Source organism: Anomaloglossus baeobatrachus, chromosome 2, assembly GCF_048569485.1.
Source record: "Anomaloglossus baeobatrachus isolate aAnoBae1 chromosome 2, aAnoBae1.hap1, whole genome shotgun sequence".
NCBI lineage: Eukaryota > Metazoa > Chordata > Amphibia > Anura > Aromobatidae > Anomaloglossus > Anomaloglossus baeobatrachus.
This window is the reverse complement of record NC_134354.1, coordinates 562,931,146-562,950,242: the sequence shown is the minus strand read 5'-3', so window position 1 is coordinate 562,950,242 and position 19,097 is coordinate 562,931,146. Positions and strand designations below refer to the sequence as shown.

Here is a 19,097-nt window from a genome sequence, read left to right as displayed (position 1 = left end):
TTGTAATAAAGTGATATGTATCTTTCCAAACAATATCCTTTAACATGGTTATTAAATTAGAAGAATCTCTCAGATAGCTATTTAGTTCTAATACATGAACATGCATAATTTCATCAATATATGCAGCCAAATTTGATGTCAAAGAATCAATTCCTGAAATAATCGGTCATCCCGGGGGGTTTTCAAGATTCTTATGGATCTTGGGGAGGTGGTAGAAAAAGGCCATTTTAGGATCCTTAATCATAAGAAATTTCTTTTCAGTGCTATTAAGAATATTATTTACAGTTGCTCTGGTAATTAGATCATTATATGCTATAACCGCAGTGTCATAATTCATTTGACTTGTCTTACAATATTGTGCAGCATTCGATAGGATATTGTGGGCTTCTTTTATATAATCCACCCTGTCCTGTATGACCACACCACCTCCTTTATCAGCTGATCTTATAACTATGTTCATGTTCATTTTTAGGGATTTTAGAGCTATTTTTTCACCCTTACTAAGATTAGATGCAATCCTGGTATTACCCGAATCAAGATGTTTAAAATCTTCTAAAACCATATCGCAAAAGGTTTTTATATGGTGCCCCTTGCTGGCTATAGGGTAAAATTTTGATTTCGCTTTTACATTTGTGTGCAAAAAAACATCTGTATGTATAGTAGTATTATTATCTTTCGAAAGTATATTATTAGGGAGACCGTCAGCAAGTAGGTTGTTCTCAGTTGTTTTGAGATCCTTTTTCTCTATAGCAAAATGTCTCTTTAGTGTCAATTTTCTTACAAAGTTTTGAAAGTCCAGGTATAAGTCAAAATCTTTAGAATGAAAGGTTGGACAAAAGGATAAACCCTTATTTAGGACTGCTGTTTCTTCCTTTGTGAGTATGTGTTTAGAGAGGTTAAAGATATTATTAGTATCCTTTTTTATGTTTTCTTTCCTTTTTTGTTTAGATTTGATTCCTGCCCGGGTTCCTCTAGTACATTTTTTCTTTTTGTTGCTTTTGGCGTTAAAAAATCCATTAAAGCCGTTCGGTTTGAATTTAGGGCTGGCGGTAAAAAAGGGACCAGGGAAGTACTTTTATTGGTGTTATCTATAATAACTGTGTTCATTTCTTGTGTGGTTTTATTTTTTGGGCTGGTTTCATTTTTGGCCACACTATCCATATCTAATTGGGAAGGGGGGAGTTGTAAGAAACTTCCCTCATGTGTAGTTAAATTGAGCAGATCTATGAAATCTCTATCATCCTCAGGTTCATCAAATACTGAAGGTGATTCAAGGTTAGATGGGGCAATCATTGATCTTTTCTTGCGGATCTTACCTACTATTAAAGAAGTTTCTACTCGTACTATTTTTCCTTTTATATTTTTGCCTTTCTGGTGTTCTTGTCTCTCTCTCAGTAATCTGGTAAAACCCTATCAGCGCTTCTCTTTTCTAGTTTCCATATTGATTTTACGGATTTGACATTGATCATCTCCCTGGGATTATTGGAGCTGCGGAGGATATTTTACCAGGATGGACTATTTCAACCAAAGACTTGCTACAAGGGAAAGACTTATACTCCAAACTGTTGGAGCAAAAGACCATGTGAACCACGATCTGGATATTTCCATTCCTTTTACTGAGGAAGAGACAGACAATATGAAGAAACTTTTTTTTCACCTTGAGGAACTGCTTAAAGAAGAGTTACATTATGCACTTGATGCAAGATTTTTGTCCATTTATATGGATGAGAAGCTTTGCCCTCGAGGACTTAGGATAAAACATCTTTCCCCTTTCCCAAAAGATCTGGACTTCACACAAGAATGGGAAGGTGTCCTACATACATGCATTAAAGGTATGCTTCAATGTTTATATAAAAAAAGATCAACAATTGCACAGGAGGCTACAGCCTCTATTTCAGAGGCTTATAATAATCTCTCCTGTTATGATTCACATCCTGAATATAGGCGTATCAATTCAGATATTAATACGAAACTATTGCAACTTGAACATGATACGGTTATAAGAAAGTCCAAAAAATTACAAAGGGACCGTAAGGATAAAATAAACGAAAAAAATGGTATTTGTAACACTGAGAGACAAGAACACCAGAAAGGCAAAAATATAAAAGGAAAAATAGTACGAGTAGAAACTTTTTTAATAGTAGGTATCACAAAACTAATATTGGTTTTAACAAACCTAGGAGAAGCACTAATGAGGGCTTTAACAAAGAAAATGGCTCTGCACCCTCCACTATTACTGAAACAACATTACTAAACCACCAATTTTAGACTCTAGAGGTGTGTTGTGTGACAAAAATGATAAAAACACTGGGAAAAATGACAGAAGTGTTAATGTTAATAATAACACTGATAAACACAGATCAAAAATTAGCATAGAAGAGACCAAAAGGCAACTTGCTCAGATCAAGAGCCAAATTGATAAGATCCGCAAGAAAAGATCAATGATTGCCCCATCTAACCTTGAATCACCTTCAGTATTTGATGAACCTGAGGATGATAGAGATTTCATAGATCTGCTCAATCTAACTACACATGAGGGAAGTTTCTTACAACTCCCCCCTTCCCAATTAGATATGGATAGTGTGGCCAAAAATGAAACCAGCCCAAAAAATAAAACCACACAAGAAATGAACACAGTTATTATAGATAACACCAATAAAAGTACTTCCCTGGTCCCTTTTTTACCGCCAGCCCTAAATTCAAACCGAACGGCTTTAATGGATTTTTTAACGCCAAAAGCAACAAAAAGAAAAAATGTACTAGAGGAACCCGGGCAGGAATCAAATCTAAACAAAAAAGGAAAGAAAACATAAAAAAGGATACTAATAATATCTTTAACCTCTCTAAACACATACTCACAAAGGAAGAAACAGCAGTCCTAAATAAGGGTTTATCCTTTTGTCCGACCTTTCATTCTAAAGATTGTGACTTATACCTGGACTTTCAAAACTTTGTAAGAAAATTGACACTAAAGAGACATTTTGCTATAGAGAAAAAGGATCTCAAAACAACTGAGAACAACCTACTTGCTGACGGTCTCCCTAATAATATACTTTCGAAAGATAATAATACTACTATACATACAGATGTTTTTTTGCACACAAATGTAAAAGCGAAATCAAAATTTTACCCTATAGCCAGCAAGGGGCACCATATAAAAACCTTTTGCGATATGGTTTTAGAAGATTTTAAACATCTTGATTCGGGTAATACCAGGATTGCATCTAATCTTAGTAAGGGTGAAAAAATAGCTCTAAAATCCCTAAAAATGAACATAAACATAGTTATAAGATCAGCTGATAAAGGAGGTGGTGTGGTCATACAGGACAGGGTGGATTATATAAAAGAAGCCCACAATATCCTATCGAATGCTGCACAATATTGTAAGACAAGTCAAATGAATTATGACACTGCGGTTATAGCATATAATGATCTAATTACCAGAGCAACTGTAAATAATATTCTTAATAGCACTGAAAAGAAATTTCTTATGATTAAGGATCCTAAAATGGCCTTTTTCTACCACCTCCCCAAGATCCATAAGAATCTTGAAAACCCCCCGGGACGACCGATTATTTCAGGAATTGATTCTTTGACATCAAATTTGGCTGCATATATTGATGAAATTATGCATGTTCATGTATTAGAACTAAATAGGTATCTGAGAGATTCTTCTAATTTAATAACCATGTTAAAGGATATTGTTTGGAAAGATACATATCACTTTATTACAATGGATGTGTCTGCTCTCTATTCAAATATAGACCATGATTTGGGGCTACTTTGCTTCTCACATTTTGTGGAAAAAGATACCAGGCTGCACCCCTTACAAAAAATTTTTGTCCGTGAAGGGATGAGTTTTATACTGAAAAACAACTATTTCACCTTCCTAGATGTACTGTACCATCAGATCCTTGGGACCGCGATGGGCAGTAAAGTCGCACCAACTTATGCAAATCTATTTATGGGAATTTTTGAATCTGTTTTTATTGAACAATCTGAATATCAGAACAACATTATACTCTATAAAAGATACATAGATGACTTATTTATAATTTGGGACAATAAGGAGGATAACATGTCTAATTTTATTTCTCATATAAAAAAGAATAATTGGAGTTTATCTTTCTCCTCTACTATTAATAAGGATACAATAGATTTTCTTGACCTCACAATTGCACACAAGGAAAATAAGATTTTTACTAAGACCTTTTTTAAAAAAGTAGACACAAACGGGTACATACATTTTAATAGCGGCCACTATAATAAATGGTTGCTAAACATTCCCATTAATCAGTATCGGAGAATTAGGAAAAATTGTACACTAGATGATGATTTTAAGATACAAGCTGGAGTTTTATATGACCGTTTTAATGAAAAGATCTACCCCAAAAAACTTTTAACCCGTGCTTTTAAAGAAACCAAGAACCTGAGACAGGAGGATTTGATTATAACCTCCAATAAAATGTCTCCTCGTGATGGACCCTCTGATTTTAGCTATAATTTTATTACCACTTTTAGTCATGATAATGCGTTAATTAAGAAGACCCTTAATAAACACTGGGAGATCCTTTTGGGTGATCCTGTGCTTAAGAAGATTCTTCCATCCCATCCAGGCATCACCTACAGGAGAGCCCCGACTATTAGGAATATTGTGGCACCCAGTAGGTTGAGAGTTCCTATTAATTCTAAAGAAGAGGAACGCTCTATTGGGGTCTCAAAATGCTACAGCAAAAATTGTCTATGCTGTACATCCATTGCACACAAAAGAAAGACTTTTGGTACAGCTGAGGAACCAGATAAATATACGATCAAGGGACATCTCACATGCCATTCTGATTTTGTGGTGTATCTCATTGATTGTGCATGCGGTAAAAAATATGTAGGAAGGACTAGACAGCCCCTACATAACAGATTAAATTCCCATAGACATAACATCAAGAAAGGGTTCCTCTTACATGGATTGTCCCGACATTGCACTTTGGTACATGGAAAAAAGGCAGACATCATTATAACACCAATTGAACAAATCCCTATTGATACTCCTAATAGAATAGAGGTTTTAAATAAAAAAGAGACTTTTTGGATTTATAGATTGGATACATTGAAACCAATTGGACTTAATGAAGTAACTGACCTGTTTTACTGATCTGTTGTGCCATTTGGGAGTTTTTATTCATTCTGACTCCTTTTATTATTGTCCCCTTTTTATAGGCTCTATGTATATATATATATATTTTAGAGAAATAACTATTATGTTTTTATATCTATTAATTTATATGTTGCTCTTCAGAATTTAAATAACTGCATACACAGCCACCTTGAACCAGCTATATCCCTGGCCCAGGCGCCTTAGATTTTATTCCCACGGTCCCAGTTCTGGCATCTACTCCGTACCGCTGTACTATGTGTCCTCATGGTAGGGTCAAGAGCATGCGCACACATATTTTTTCCCACGCTTATGCCCGCTAATAACCTTAAGCTCGTTGATACTATGATCTTCTTTGAAAAAGAAAAAGTAAATATCACATCCTCTTTAACACACAAACAAAGAATATAGCACACATTATATTATAAATTTTTATTCACATATATTTATATACACATCACTTTGTACTCCTGGGTGAAAGAATTTTTATTCTATATAAAAAGTTCACAGCAAATTATGCATTTTTATTATCATTTTATTTCATCTCTTTCCTTTATCATTTTTTCTATATTGAAATGTTTTTAATATATTTATTAAACATATGTTTTATTTAATTGTACGCATATATCACAACCTTGTGAACATAACTTTAGGGATACACAGATTTTTGAGAACTACTGGTGGCGTACACCACAAAAATCAAAGGTTACCTTATCGGCAACTTTCTTGGAGTTCGTGTCCTGATTTTTGACATTTTTTTCTTTCCTTTTCTTTTTATTTTATAATTTTCCATTTTATGAATGTGTATTTCTCATATAAATTGTTTTTATGACCAGTATAATAGCATTCTACAAAGTATATGATATCTGTGAAAAACGCTGTATCATGCATGCAGATGTTTTTTTTTTTTTCTTTCCCTTCTGACTTTTTTCAAAGTGCCGGGAGGCGGTACTTTGTGGTTACCACAGGTATAAAAAGGCTTCATTTGTATGTACATGTAGTGTTGATTCACTGGTCCTGAAGAAGAGGTCATAGACCTTGAAACGCGTAAAGACCCATGGAATAAAAGAATGTTCTGAATTATCAACATCTCCTCTGAATTTATCTGGCGGATTGCGCGGGTTTAACCCCTTCTCCTTCTCCACTTTGATCTGCAAACACGTGGGGCCGCTGCAGCCGCCATTATCTGATGCTATCTATGGTGGTTGTGACCTCTCACAACCTGAATCGGTGAGTGTATTGTGATATATGCTAAACCGTATGTGTAATCTGGTAAAACCCTATCAGCGCTTCTCTTTTCTAGTTTCCATATTCAATGTGAATCTACAATTTTTAGAGTCATGAAAATAAAGAAAACTCTTTGAATGAGGAGTGTCCAAACTTTTGGTCTGTACTGTACATCTTTTAAATATATAAAACATAAAAAGTCATATCTGAATATGCAGGGAGCCGGCGTCTGGAAGCTGCAGACGCTGGTAACCAAGGTACACATCGGATAACCAAGCGAAGTGCTTTGCTTGGTTACCCGATATTTACCTTAGTTACTAGCGTCCGCCGCTCTCAGGCTGCCAGTGCCGGCTCCCTGCTCCCTGCACACATAGCCAGAGTACACATCGGGTTAATAAGCAAACCGCTTATTAACCCGAAGTGTACTCTGGCTACGAGTGCAGGGAGCCAGCGCTAAGCAGTGTGCGCTGGTAACCAAGCGAAGCATTTTGCTTAGTTACCCGATATTTACCTTAGTTACCAAGCACAGCATCGCTTCCACGCGTCGCTTGGGGCTGGGGGCTGGTCGCTGGTGAGATCTGCCTGATTGACAGCTCACCAGCGACCATGTAGCAACGCACCAACGATCCTGACCAGGTCAGATCGCTGGTGGGATCGCTGGAGCGTCGCTAAAGTGTGACGGTACCCTTATATTGGGCAATTGCACAATGAACTACTTAGTCAGAATTAACCTTACTAGATCACAAAGTAATCAGTTAGTTACAGACTATGGCTGCATTTAGAAACAATTTAAGTACAATCCCTTCCAGCAAAAAAGGGCTCAGGTAGCTACAGAAGATGTTTTTGTGATTGTCAAGGGCCTTGGTTACTAGGGTCTTATTAGATAAGAGGCACAAGAAAAGGCATAGGGCATATGCCCCAGCTTAAAAAAAAATGTAGATTTAGTTCTTATTCACCATTGTCCCTGCTATTTCTCCACATTGCTCTACAAGGTTTATATGACTAAACATCTTACACCACTACATATTGGCCTTGATTTTGCTTTAAAAAAATGTGCATCCATAAAGAGTGTGCAGAAGTCAGTTATGTTTTTCTGATTATCTGACATGAAATCATAATAAACTTTTCCCATTTTAGGTCAATTAGGAATCAAAATTATTTATATTTGCCAAATGCCAGAATAATGAGAGAGAATATTTTAAGCCATTTGTATTACTTTCAGCAAAGGCAAAAGGTTACATACATTAAGAGTACTATGCCTTTAAACTATGATGATGTCATGTCTTTGGAAGCTCCTGATAGGTTTATGGGCAACATCTGTGTTAATTAGAGACACACCTGTCGATTTAATTTAATGCACACCTGAAACACACTGCTTCTTTGTTTAGCATCATGGGAAAGTCAAAAGAAATCCAAAAGGTCAGGAAGAGAATTGTAGACTTGCACAAGTCTGGGTCATCCTTGGGTGCATTTTCCAGATATCTCAAGGTGCCTTGTTCATCTGTACAAACAATTATACACAAGTACGAACAGGAACTTAAAGCTTGAGCAGAATTGGGTCTTCCAAATGGACAATGACCCAAAGCATAATTCGAAACTGGTTACAAAATGGCTTAAGAATAACAAAGTCAATGTTTCGGAGTGGCTATCACAAAGCCCTGATATCAATCCTATTGAAAATCTATGGGCAAAGGGGAAAAGGCAGGTAGGTGCGAGCAAGGCAACAAACAAACATGGCTCAGTTACACCAGTTCTGTTGGGGAAATTGGCCAAAATTCCAATATCAAGTATTGTGAGAAGCTTGTGGAAGGATATCCAAAACATATCACCCAAGTCATACAGTTTAAGGGCAATGGTAACACATACTAACTAATTGAATATAAATTTTTGACTTTGCAAAATATATTAAAAATACCTTAAACATTCTCTAATTATTGTGGCATTTGGCAAATATAAATAATTTTGGTAATCCAAATTGACCTAAAACAGGAAAGGTTTATTCTAATGTCATGTCAGATAGTGAGAAAAACATGCATATGTGTCTTTTTAGATAGTGTGTGTAAATTTCTAGTTTCAACTATATATATATATATATATATATATATATATATATATATATATATATATATCCATATATATATATATATATATCCATATATGGATATATGTAAAAATGTGTGTGTGTGTGTGTAATATATATATATATATATATATATATATATATACAGTATATATTGCATCTTTTTTAATGACATCTCTTGAAACTAAATGTATTTGTCAGCTATTACTCCTAATAAGTACCGTATATTGTTTGTGCTATTGACCCCCCCATCCCTCTCTCTCACCTCCTGCTGAGGAGGATGGGGCTATTAGTGTCCGATATGACCCATGACAGGACACTGCAGCCCCATTCCCAAGATTCAAGTTTTTCAGAGCAGTTCGGAAGTGTAAATAAAACCCCTGGGAATCTTGAGCATGGAGGTGTAGTGTGTTGTTATGTCAGATTAGGCACAAGTAGCCTTATCCTTCTAGCAGGTGAGGGAGGCCATCATAGCACACATATTACACTGCGCTTATCAAGATTTATAGTTGACAAATAGAGAGGGGTTAGGGTTAGGACTGGATAGCATTGCCAGTGAGCCGCCGATGTGCTGATAGTGTGGGCACAGTGAAAAGCCAGCTGACTCACTGACGATGCTTCTGCTTCTCGTCTGATGGGACATCTATCAGTACACGTCACTAGGTCAGGTTCAGCCTGACATACACTTCCGTATGTGCTCTATGTCAGACTCGCCTTAGCGCTGTTTAGTGATGACTGATAATACCGCAGCAGAGTGGCTTAGTGGAGATTATATGGTGAAAAGTCCTGCCCTCCTGTGGCTCCCATTGGCTGCACTTTCTCAGGTTTTCCTCACTACTCTCTCAATAGACCGCTACTGTAGTGTACTTGAACTTTGGTTTGTGTGTTTGAAGCAAGAACTTTAGGAGGAAAACCCTGGCATTAGCCCCCCAGCAGACGTACCCCATAGCAGTCACGTGGGTACGCCCCTTTTTGTATAGAAAATATGGTCACAAATCATTTGCTATACATATACTGCAAGCAAATCAGCATGTGAGTCAGCCTCAAGATCAGCAGCAAGTGATAGAGATGACCCCCAGCTAAATCTGCAATACATAGGGCATACATTTTCTACAAATCTGCAGATTTTCTGCTGCAAGTGAGTGGGATTTTTGTAAAGATATTTAGTTATAAATCCTGCATCACCTTGTGTTTTAAAATATTTTTATTTTCAATAATTAAGAAGGGGAAAGGAGGAGGAGGAATGTGATACTATTTCATAGTTGATTATGATTGAATACAACATTGATAACAAAAGACTTCTATATCTTAAAGCTTCAATTAAGGGTTAGGTATAAAGACCACTTTACTCGCAGAGATAAATCTTTGGCAGATCTGTGGTTGCAGTGAAATCATGGACATATTGTTCCAGTTGTACACAGCCACAAACCTGGCACTGATTGTCCACAATTTCACTGCAACCACAGATCTGCCGCAGATTTATCTCTGCGTGTAAAGTGTCCTTTAGACAGGGATAGGAAGGGTGTAGGGAAGGTTGGGCTGTGGAAAGTCGTGTAATTTAATTGGGGAAAGAGGGACAGGAGGAAGGAAAATTAGGGTAGAGGGTAAGGGAGAACAAATTAAATGACCATATTTATTCATGAGTTGTAAGAAGATACCACTACGTGATGTATATTATGATGCACAAATATTTGTTCATGTGATCCCTTCTCGGAATTGGTTCCATGGGTTCCATCGTTTGTAATATGGGGCGAATAAATTATTGTAATAGCATAATGATTTTCAAATTTTTCAGGAAGGTGCGAGAGTTTTAACAATTTGTGATAAATTAGGGATGTCAATTTTCTTCCAATTGGCATCCCCTTGTGAGGAGATTTACATTGGATATAATTTGTAAGCCTTGCAAAGCTTTGCATTTGGCAGACCTTCAGATGGCTCTCATTAACTCTGAGACTCCCACTAAAAGATGAATCTTCATTCAGATATTACATTACTCTGACAAGCTCGCTTGTTTTATCTACAATTGTCCTTTCCTTGATCACTGACTGATGTCATATAATGTTAAATGTTTACACAACCCCTCTGTTAATAATCGTGTTTGAATACGTTTATTTACAACTATTTTGCAAGTCTTATTAACCCCTTCATGATATGGCCGATTTTTATCTTTGTACTTTCATTTTTTCCTCCACTTTTCCCAGAGCCATAACCTGTTTATTTTTCTGTCCACATAGCCGTATGAAAGCTTAGTTTTTGTGGTATGAGTTGTACTTTTGAATAAAACTATTCATTTTACCACATAGTTTACTGAACAATGGGAAAAAAATGCAATACTGGCATTGTTTGTTTGTAAATTATTTTTACAGTGTACATTGCATGGTAAAAATGGCCTTGCGGTATGATTCTAATCGTCAGTACAAATACTGCGATACCAAACATGTTTAGGTTTTTTTTTATTCATTTAGTGGTGAAAAAAATATCTGGTTTGAAAAGAAATTGGGGGCTTTTGTCACTATTTTCCGAGTCTCGTAACATTTTTATTTTTTGGTTAATGGAGCCATGTGATGGGCTTATTTTTTCCAGGGCGAGACAAAGTTTTTAATGAGACAATTTTGGGATAGATATAACATTGTAATCACTTGTTACAGCATTTTATGCAATATTCCAGCAGCCCCAAAAATGTAATTTAGGTGTTATTTATTTTTTTCTGTTTACGATGTTTATCGATCTAGTTAATTATTTTTATATTTTGATAGACCAAACGTCTCTGAATCTGGGGATACCACATATGTGTATTTTATTTAATTATTCATTGTTCCATTTTTATTGGGGAAAAACAGGGGTGGTTTGAACTTTAATGTCTGATGGTTTCTTCTATATACAGCAATACTACAGCATTGCTGTGTATAGCAAAAATCACTGTCTCCTTTGAAGCCCAGCCACAACCTGGGTTTCCTAATGACAAACACATTGGTCTTCAGCAGATCCCTAAACAAGAATGCCACGGAGACACCATCACATGTTTCTCAATGTGATGGTGTCTGCGCGGCATTCTTGTTTTGCATATTTTCCTAGGGGGCCTTGTTCTAGTGTCACTGCTTTGAGAAACACGTGATAGTGTCTCCACGGTGTTGGATATTGATCTCCCCGAGGTCAACCATCCTTACCTATTCAGCAGATCCCTGGCTGTCATAGCAATCCATCGGCACCCCGCGATTATGTCACGGGTGTGTCAATAGGTGCATAAAATGATGTGCTCACATACCGCTGCACTGATAATACTGCCGTCAGAGCGCTTCACTCCACCTGCTTGTTAGAGGCACCTGACCTGGCTGTGACACACATCCATTACCTGCCATGTATAGGGTGACCTCACCCTATGAGCCCGCTCCATATACCCGCTACCAACTTGTGCTGCACATGTACAGGGATGTCGGTAAAAGAGTTAAAAGGAAGCTGTCATCTTATTCATGGTGTCTGAACTACAGGCAATATAAATCATACACAGGCTGCTTTATTACAGTCATGTATGTTTTACTCTGAAATGCTGCAGCGTTTCATAGAAAACATAGTTTGAAAAATCCACAGACTATGCCTCTTGGATGACATGTCCACTGCACTTCCCTGTTGGCTCATTCCTGCCCTGCTCCGTGAGACTGACAAGTCTCTCTTTACACACATATAGGGAAAGACTTCTCAGCCAAAAGAATCAGACAATGAAGTGGTCACCAGGGGCATGCCTTAGACTAGCCATCTGAGACATAATATTTTCAAAGTATGCTGTATTCTTAGTATCAGCCTGCAGGTGGCAGCATATTAACCCATTGCTCCTGTTTTCCCAATAAAGGTTATGAAAAAGAGATTGTATAGTGACTTCTTTAGTACTATTAGTGAGTACTAAAAATCTTTATTTTGCACATGTGTTGCCTTCAGCTTTATCAAGGGGTACTGCTGCATCCTGTAAGTGCGTTAGTTTTCTGACCTGTGTTGGTAAATACGGCTGCCTTTTTTCTGCTATTTTTTTTATTCAACTCCTTAACAACATATGATATACAGTCATATGAAAAAGTTTGGGCACCCCTATTAATGTTAACCTTTTTTCTTTATAACAATTAGGGTTTTTGCAACAGCTATTTCAGTTTCATATATCTAATAACTGATGGACTGAGTAATATTTCTGGATTGAAATGAGGTTTATTGTACTAACAGAAAATGTGCAATCCGCATTTAAACAAAATTTGACCGTGCAAAAGTATGGGCACCTCAACATAAAAGTGACATTAATATTTTGTAGATCCTCCTTTTACAAAAATAACAGCCTCTAGTCGCTTCCTGTAGCTTTTAATGAGTTCCTGAATCAAGGTATATTTGACCATTCCTGTTTACAAAACAATTCCAGTTCAGTTAAGTTTGATGGTCGCCGACCATGGACAGCATGCTTCAAATCATCCCACAGATTTTCAATGATATTCAGGTCTGGGGACTGGGATGGCCATTCCAGAACATTGTAATTGTTCCTCTGCGTGAATGCCTGAGTAGATTTGGAGCAGTGTTTTGGATCATTGTCTTGCTGAAATATCCATCCCCTGCATAACTTCAACTTCATCACTGATTCTTGCACATTATTGTCAAGAATCTGCTGATACTGAGTTGAATCCATGCGACCCTCAACTTTTACAAGATTCCGGTGCCAGCATTGGCCACACAGCCCCAAAGCATGATGGAACCTCCACCAAATTTCACTGTGGGTAGCAAGTGCTTTTCTTGGAATGCCGTGTTTTTTTGCCTCCATGCATAACACATTTTTGTATGACCAAACAACTCAATCTTTGTTTCATTAGTCCACAGGACCTTCTTCCAAAATGTAACTGGCTTGTCCAAATGTGCTTTTTCATACCTCAGGCGACTCTGTTTGTGGTGTGCTTGCAGCAATGGCTTCTTTCGCATCACTCTCCCATACAGCTTCTGCTTGTGCAACGTGCGCTGTATTGTTAACCAATGCACATTGACACCATCTGCAGCAAGATGATGCTGCAGGTCTTTGGAGGTGGTCTGTGGATTGTCTTTGACTGTTCTCACCATTCTTCTTCTCTGCCTTTCTGATATTTTTCTTGGCCTGCCACTTCTGGGCTTAACAAGAACTGTACCTGTGTTCTTCCATTTCCTTACTATGTTCCTCACAGTGGAAACTGACAGTTTAAATCTCTGAGACAACTTTTTGTATCCTTCCCCTGAACAACTATGTTGAATAATTTTTGTTTTCAGATAATTTGAGAGTTGTTTTGAGGAGCCCATGATGCCACTCTTCATAGGAGATTCAAATAGGAGAACAACTTGCAAGTGGCCACCTTAAATACCTTTTCTCATGATTGGATATACCTGTCTATGAAGTTCAAAGCTCAATGAAGTTACAAAACCAATTTAGTGCTTTAGTAAGTCAGTAAAAAAGTAGTTAGGAGTGTTCAAATCAAGAAATTGATAAGGGTGCCCATACTTTTGCACCGGTCAAATTTTGTTTAAATGCGGATTGCACATTTTCTGTTAGTACAATAAACCTCATTTCAATCCAGAAATATTACTCAGTCCATCAGTTATTAGATATATGAAACTGAAATAGCTGTTGCAAAAACCCTAATTGTTATAAAGAAAAAAGTTTAACATTAATAGGGGTGCCCAAACTTTTTCATATGACTATACTAGGTCTGTCGCCTTGCTGCCTTTGATATGGGCTCACAAGCCAAGCCCTCATCTTTCTTGGCAGATGATGGCTGTGATAATCAGTCATCATCTGCTTCTAATATGTGACAGCAGTATTTGCAGCGCCGCAGCAGAGCTGTGCCATTCTAATCCTCACTGGCAATCCCACTCAGTTCAAATAACTGCCCTTGTACCACATCAAAAATTAGGAAATAAAAATAAAAAGTACAATCTATCAAAATATAAAATTAATGAATGCAAACAGTAAATGGCACAACGAGGAGAAAAAAAAATCTAAACTCCAGACGTTTTTCGATTTCTGCCACAACAACTAAATAATGTAGCAGGCAATCAAAACATGCAGCATACCAATACAAAACATCTGTTCAAGGAGCTAAAAACAAGCCCTGATACAGCTCTATATCCCAAAAATGTTGTTGTGGCTTTTGGAAAATGGCAACACAATTAAATTTTTTTTTATTTATAAATTTCAGAATTTATTTTCACTACTTAAATAAAACCTATACATGATTAGTATTGCCTTAATTGTACTGACCTGGAGACTCTTAATGCACAGTTTTACGGTAAAATCAAAGCTATAAATAAAAAACTAAAAAAAATTTTGGCAGACTTGCTATTATTTTGTTCCTGCTTTTCAGTACAGAATATGATAACATTTAGGCTATGTGGCCACGGGAGAATGTAGCTGCGGATTTTTCTGCATCAAAATCCGCAGCTTTCCCGCAAAATCCGCACCTTTTCAAAGGTGCGGATTTGCCGCGGATTTGCCGCGGATTTTGGTGCGGATTTTTTTTTTCCCTTCCCAATTTTAAAGCCAAAATCCGGATGAAAATCCGCAACAATAATTGACATGTTGCAGATTTTTCCGGATCAAAATCCGCACGAAATCCGCTGCGGAAAAATCCGCAGCGTGGGCACAGCATTTACAAAATACCATAGAAATGGCTGGGAAGTGCCTGAGCTGCAGATTTTCGGGAAAGCCGCGTCTTTTCCGCGAGAAATCTGCGGCAAAATCCGCACATTTTCCGCAGCGTGGACACATAGCCTAATGGTGTAATTCAAAAGTACAATTCATTCTGCAATAAACAAGCCCTCATACGGATATGAAGGAAAAATGAAAATGTTATGACTCTTGGAATAAGGGGAAAAAAACCAAAGCATAAACATTTTAAAAAAAAGTACATTGTCCTTACATAGTTACTTAGTAACTTAAAAAATTGCATTGTTCTTAAGAGGTTAATCAGCATTAAAGCACATTTACATACATGCCATTAGCTAAAATTCTGATGATAGGTTCCCTTTAGAATAGGTAGCTGTTAAGGACCTTTATTCATTGAATAGAAACTATTAGTGATTGGTTTGGATGGCAGTAATGATTACTACAGTAAGTAAATAAGGATGTGCTGCTGATCAGGGGACCAATAGCAGGATGTCCGTATTAGTTGGCTGAAAAAAAGGCAATTCTAATGTACAATGTTATTTTCCAAACTTCCGTTTTCATCTGGGAATACAGTCACGGCCCGCACTGGATTTCGATGAGTAGCCTGTTGAATAGTGATTGTTCTTATTGCCTTCACAGGTGGCCTTTACTGTTCTTTTTGACCTGGAAGCTCTGCTGAAGATTTGCTGTTTAGGATTTACAGGCTATATAAGCTCCTCTCTTCACAAATTCGAACTGCTCCTTGTAGTTGGCACAACTCTTCATATTTATCCAGTTCTCTATCACTCCCAGTTTACATACTTCCAGGTACATGTAAAAGCTTTGCACTTTGTTTTTGTACATGTATTCGTAGACCAAAAAAGTTTGAAATGTTTAAAAACACAAATCCCTGTCTATATGTCCAATGAAGGGGTGTGCTGTTCATTTTCCTATGATGCATGACTGTTTTGGAGGGACAAATTAATAGGCTGAACCTAATTCTGCTCAATTTTTTATAATCATCAGCATTTTATAACAATAATACAAATAGGTGTTATTCTTACTTATTATTTTATATTAATTTTATTTGTAATGCTTAAAGAAGTTATCTACTACTTGGACAACCCTTCTCAACATGGTCATTTTTAGAAAAAGTGGGGACCTGGACAAAAGCAAAAAGTGGTACCTCAAATGCTAACATATTACACCATCACACAGAAACATTTATGGTGCATTTACACAAGCTGATTTCAGTTTAACCAAGTGCAATCAACTATATTGAAGCCATTCAACATTTGTTTCTTAAGGAATGATAGGGATAGTATAATGACTAATTGATCCATTCTATCCCTTACATTTGTTATCATCAGCACGTCTTGTTTACACTGGGTGATGTGCTGACAAAGAACAATGATTTTTGTTCCACCATAAACAATCCAGTCTTCTTATAACTGGGCATCATTTTGATCGTATGTTGGGTGATTTCCAACATGTTTATGTGGCGCCTCTGAGGGTCCAGTCGCCACAGAGGTACTGCACCTCATTCAGAGGTGCGGGACCACATCCCTGGTAAGGAGGAGGTCACAGATTATTGCACGCACACACAAACACTTCTGATCTAGCTACACTCCTTTAGGCTGTGGTTAGGGCGAGTTGCTCCTCTGGGAGAGCACAGTGCCAAAACCAGTCTGGAGGTGGAGTTCGTTAGTAAGGGGGTGGAAACCTAGAACAATGAGAGCAGAACGAAGGAGATGTAAAGAAAAGCAGTCCTGAGTGCTAGAGCTTCGGGAGCTGTCTGAAGGATCGTAAAGGAGTAGGAGGAAAGGAAGAAGGAGTCTTAGAGCTACGGGAAGTGAGAAATCCACCTGTGGGCTCGCATCCACAGCCATATACCATTGTGGAGGGACTAGGCCGCAAAGGGGACCGGCCACTAGACTAGTGGAGAACAACCAGGCTCAGCTAGCAAACTGGAGGCTACGGCAACTTCAAGTTCCGAAGTCACATCCACATACATCCAGTGAAATGGTGACGACATAGGGCCAAGGGATAGGACAAACAAGCCACACATAACAGGGTCCGCGGACACCGGCTCAGGGCTCTGTGTGTGAGGGCGCAGGGCAGGAGGTCGAAGCCAGTGCAGGAAAACGACCTGGGAAGGTTTTGACAGAACATTGGTCTCAGGCCTCTGAACTACCTTGGATCGGCTGGATCCCATCACAGCAGTACTTGGCATTCTAAAGGCAGTCTCTGACTGGCTGTAACAACCTGGAATTGACAAACGTTGAGTAAAGAACTTGTGCCTGCATCCCCCTGTGTTACGAACTCTTTATCTGCTTCGCTAGCCCTACGCCGTCCCTCTTCACGACGACTAATACTTCCAACCTACACCATCAACAGCCCTGGGGCCCAGCTCTACCTGTGGAGAGCTATTTCAACTCAGCTTACCCCAAGGGAAGTGAATGGCAGCGGCGGCCCATATCTGGCCGCATACCACGGGTGGTGTCACGACATATCCCATGTAAATAATATCCCCCTACGTCATTTTAAATGACACCGCAGGGTCATGGAGTCGGGCCCTGCTGCCGTGACCTCCCAACAGAACCAGCTCGGTTCCGAGTGCCTCATGTCATTTACACATACGACCTCTCATCTGCACTGCTGGTATTTATAAATGTGAATACTACACAAACCCTGAATGTGACACACATATTGCATATATACATTGCACATATGTGCATATGCAAACAGCACATACACATATATATATATATATATATACACTGCACATAAACATATGTATATATACACAGCATATAAAACATACATATAGCGCATACATTCAGAACACAGGAGAAACAGGAGTTTTAAATGCAAAAAATATATTTATTATAGACAAGGAGGGGTTAAGGCATTAACCCCTCCTTGTCTATAATAAATATATTTTTTGCATTTAAAACTCCTGTTTCTCCTGTGTTCTGAATGTTTTATATGGAGTTTGCATTGGCCTTTAAGGGACCTTGGTATGGTACCCTTCTGCCAATACTATAAAATGGTTTTTTGGAGCTTTGTATCGATATAGCGCATACATGTATATACACACACAACACATACACACATGTATATACACACACACACTACACATATGTATATACACAGGACAGACACGTGTATATGCACAACACACACACACATACATACATGCATATATACAGCACGCAGATACATATATGAATATTCATACAGCAGAATATATACACAACACACTCAAAGTGTATGTACACAGCAGATACACATGTATATACCCAGCACAGACACGTATATGCACACAGCACCCACCCAAATGAATGTATATACACTCAACACAGACACATGTGTATATACACAGAGCACATACACACACACATATATATATATATATATATATATATATATATATATATACACAGCACACTCATATGTATATATGTGGCGCCCTGGACTAGCCAGGTAGCCACAGACAAAACACACATACACCCCCACCCCCGGACAGTAACATTAGTCAGACACAAAACCCTTGTTGCCTCCCTCCAGGGTCTGATGTCCACACCAGGTGGGGCGGAGCCAGGCGGTTGGCGCCACCCGCCGAGGAGTTCACAGGCCTGGAGGCGGGAAAAGCAGACAGATAGAGTTTGGAGGTGAAAGTGAGAGGTCACATACTGCGAGTGTCTGGGTTGAGCCGTAAGGACCGGGGCTGGGCGGTAGCCCACCGTACCGGACCGGGGAACAGAGTGAAGCTAAGCACACACAGGCAGGGCCATCGGACCCCGACCAGGCTTGGAGCCGCCGTCAATAGTCAAATCCGAATGTGACAGGAACCCCCGGGATTCCCTATCAACCAAGTCCCGATTGAAGGCAACCGCTCACACCGTGAGGATATACAGCCACCGCCACCGGCTAGAAATCCAAGGGCCAGCGCCTGCGGGCAAAACGGGCTCCTCCGGTAGCTATACACCGGGGAGCGGACT

At 38.4% G+C, this 19,097-nt stretch overlaps 1 protein-coding gene across 4 annotated transcripts in view; it reads left to right on the top strand.

Moving 5' to 3' along the window:
• NALCN (sodium leak channel, non-selective) overlaps positions 1–19,097 on the top strand; it is a 1,011,261-nt gene that overhangs the window by 437,526 nt on the left and 554,638 nt on the right. For all 4 annotated transcript variants that reach the window (XM_075336708.1, XM_075336707.1, XM_075336706.1 and 1 more), the window contains one exon: positions 15,754–15,921. In XM_075336708.1, coding sequence (XP_075192823.1) covers positions 15,754–15,921 — 168 coding nt within the window. The remainder of the gene's footprint in view (positions 1–15,753; positions 15,922–19,097) is intronic.